At 43.6% G+C, this 2,365-nt stretch overlaps 1 protein-coding gene across 1 annotated transcript in view; it reads left to right on the forward strand.

Annotated features, from left to right (window-relative positions):
* GPR88 (G protein-coupled receptor 88) overlaps window positions 1-2,052 on the forward strand; it is a 3,252-nt gene extending 1,200 nt beyond the window's left edge. The window contains exons 2-5 of the mRNA XM_085308290.1: window positions 95-214; window positions 868-939; window positions 1,738-1,790; window positions 1,911-2,052. Of these exons, the coding sequence (XP_085164416.1) occupies window positions 95-197 (103 nt within the window). The 3' untranslated portion in view covers window positions 198-214; window positions 868-939; window positions 1,738-1,790; window positions 1,911-2,052. The remainder of the gene's footprint in view (window positions 1-94; window positions 215-867; window positions 940-1,737; window positions 1,791-1,910) is intronic.
* Window positions 2,053-2,365: the final 313 nt, after the last annotated feature.

The following is a 2,365-nucleotide window of genomic DNA, read 5'->3' on the forward strand; positions in this document are numbered from 1 at the left end:
GCCTCGCGCCGCTTCCCGCCTCGCGCCGCTTCCCGCCTCGGCGGCGCCTGAGGCAGCGCGAGATGGCGGCGGCGGCGCCTCGGCCTCGGCCTCGGCCTCGGCCTCGCGGGGCCCGGGCTTCCCTCCCGACGGAGGCCCCTTCCCGCCGTGCCTCTGCCGCCGCACCTGCGCCGCGAGCAGCCGAGACACAGGGCTGAGAAACCTGGCGTGACGGGTAAATACTGCAACCGCTCTTGTTTTGCAGATTTCAGTATAAGACTGAAAGGCACCTGAACACCTCTCTGAGGCTTAGTGCAAGCTTGTCTTCATGTAACATCTGTGATTCTTTCAGCATCTCTTATTTTAAAATAAGTTCCCTGAAACGCAAGGTTCACTTGTGAAGGAGGTGTGAACGTCCCATTCCGCCAATAAAAAAACAAAGCATCCCTCCAAACAAACCAAAAAAACCCCAAGCCCCCCACAAGGAACTGTTTATTTTTCCTCAACTTTATCATCCCTGTGCTCCTTGCAAGACCCTCCTTGAACTTGCCCCTTGGACAAACTTCTGGGTGATGCTACCTGAGGAAACTGTTACCGACAAATAACCCTCACCTCCCAGCCCCCCTTTTAGTAGTCTGATTTGGGGGTGTGGGTTGGTTTTGTTTTGGGGTTTGTTTTTTTTTTTTTTTTGGAAGCTCTCTAAATAAAACACACTTTGTCAAAGGCCTCTGTCTACAGCAATGAACTAAGTGAAAAACAATGCAATATGGAGACTGCTGTTCTCCATCTAACCTTATCATCTGTTCAATTACCAGTTTATGGTGTTTCTATTAAACGCATTATTGTTAAAGTGGGATTTCACAGCCTCTGCTAAATATAAAATGACAGATTCTCTGTAGCATTTGGAAAGGCAACAACTCCTCCCACTCAGAGCGGTGAGAGAAGTGGAGCTGCTCCCTGGTGAGTACTGCAGCCTCAGTATTTCTTTCTCTGAAATTCTTTGCTTCCTTCTTCATCACTTGACCACTTACTTCCTCTTTTGTGATAGAGCTGATGCTGTTCTGGTGGTGGTGGTGCCTAGCACTGTCTGCCTTCTGTTACCAAAAGACTGGAAGAAGCTACTCCTGCCCTAAATTCATGGGCCCTGCTCATTAGAACAATCAGTGCAGTAACATTTAMATCTAATCAGTTTGAGAACAAGAATGGTGATGTAGGAGCATAGAAATTTGTTGTGTTGGGTGACCAGAATTACTACAGCTTTAGCAGCTTTCACTGTGATATTAGAGTGGCAAGACAGTGACAAGAAAGAAACAGATACGTCTTCCTCCACAGGGAGTAAAACATGAGGCTATATGGCTGTATTTTATAATGTTCCATGCTTTGCTTACTTTACCTGAGGTGAGTTAAGTTTCAGCAGAAAATGCTTTAAGAGGAAAGGAGGGCTTTCATTTTTTTTTCCTGAGCCTAAAACCTCTTGGGCAGCTGTGCTCTATTTGAAATCCCTATACCACTGTTTTATTTTTCTAAGGGACAAAGTCACAATCATCATAGAAAAAAAATCTACCTGAAGTCAGAGTTCAACAAAGACAAGGAGGCAGGGCTTCAAAGTGAAAATAAAACAAACATCCCTCCACTCCCTATTTTGGCAGAGACAAACAAAGGGAAAACAGCTTTAATCACTTATGAGGACCTGTAGAAAAGTAGAAGTTGTTTCCTAGAGTCTGATGCTTACGGATCTTTTCTTCCTGTGTATCACAGAGACAGTGTACCACCTGAGTGGCAGCATCAGGAAGATCAGGAGGACTAGCAAGGTAACACGAACTCAGAAGATTTGCAAGATTTATTTTATCTGCACTATGCACTTATCTTGGAGGCTGGAGGATCCTCCTTATAATCTCACATCCTAATCACAGTGACTGTATTTTTGCTAGCCTTGTGGTGCAAATGGAGAAGAACTATTCCAGCCACCCACTACTCCAGCTATACCGATTCTGGAAAATATTCAGGATTACTGCCAAAATAAAGCTAAATAAAGCTACCTGGGGCTAAGATCTTTGGGCCTGAACCCACCAAATGATGAGCATCACCACTTCTCACATATCTTAAGGAACTAAAGACATTTGGTAAACCACAGTACTTGGGCCCGTAAGCAAAAGAACAAATATTTAAAATAATAAATTAGACTAAATACCTTATTCTTCTGCTATGAAATATGATAATCTGGAATTAAAGCAATAACCTGTTTCAGAGTTCAATATCCGAACATCAGATAACTGGAACTTTTGGATTTGGTTCCTTATAGAAGAGCATGCAAGTTAAATCTGAAATGCCTGTATTTTATATGGAAAGTGTTTTAAATGCAAATATGTATAAAAATGCTATTGCA

Source organism: Rhea americana, unplaced genomic scaffold (assembly GCF_003343005.1).
Source record: "Rhea americana isolate MKP2758 unplaced genomic scaffold, rheAme1 scaffold_272, whole genome shotgun sequence".
NCBI classification, from domain to species: domain Eukaryota; kingdom Metazoa; phylum Chordata; class Aves; order Rheiformes; family Rheidae; genus Rhea; species Rhea americana.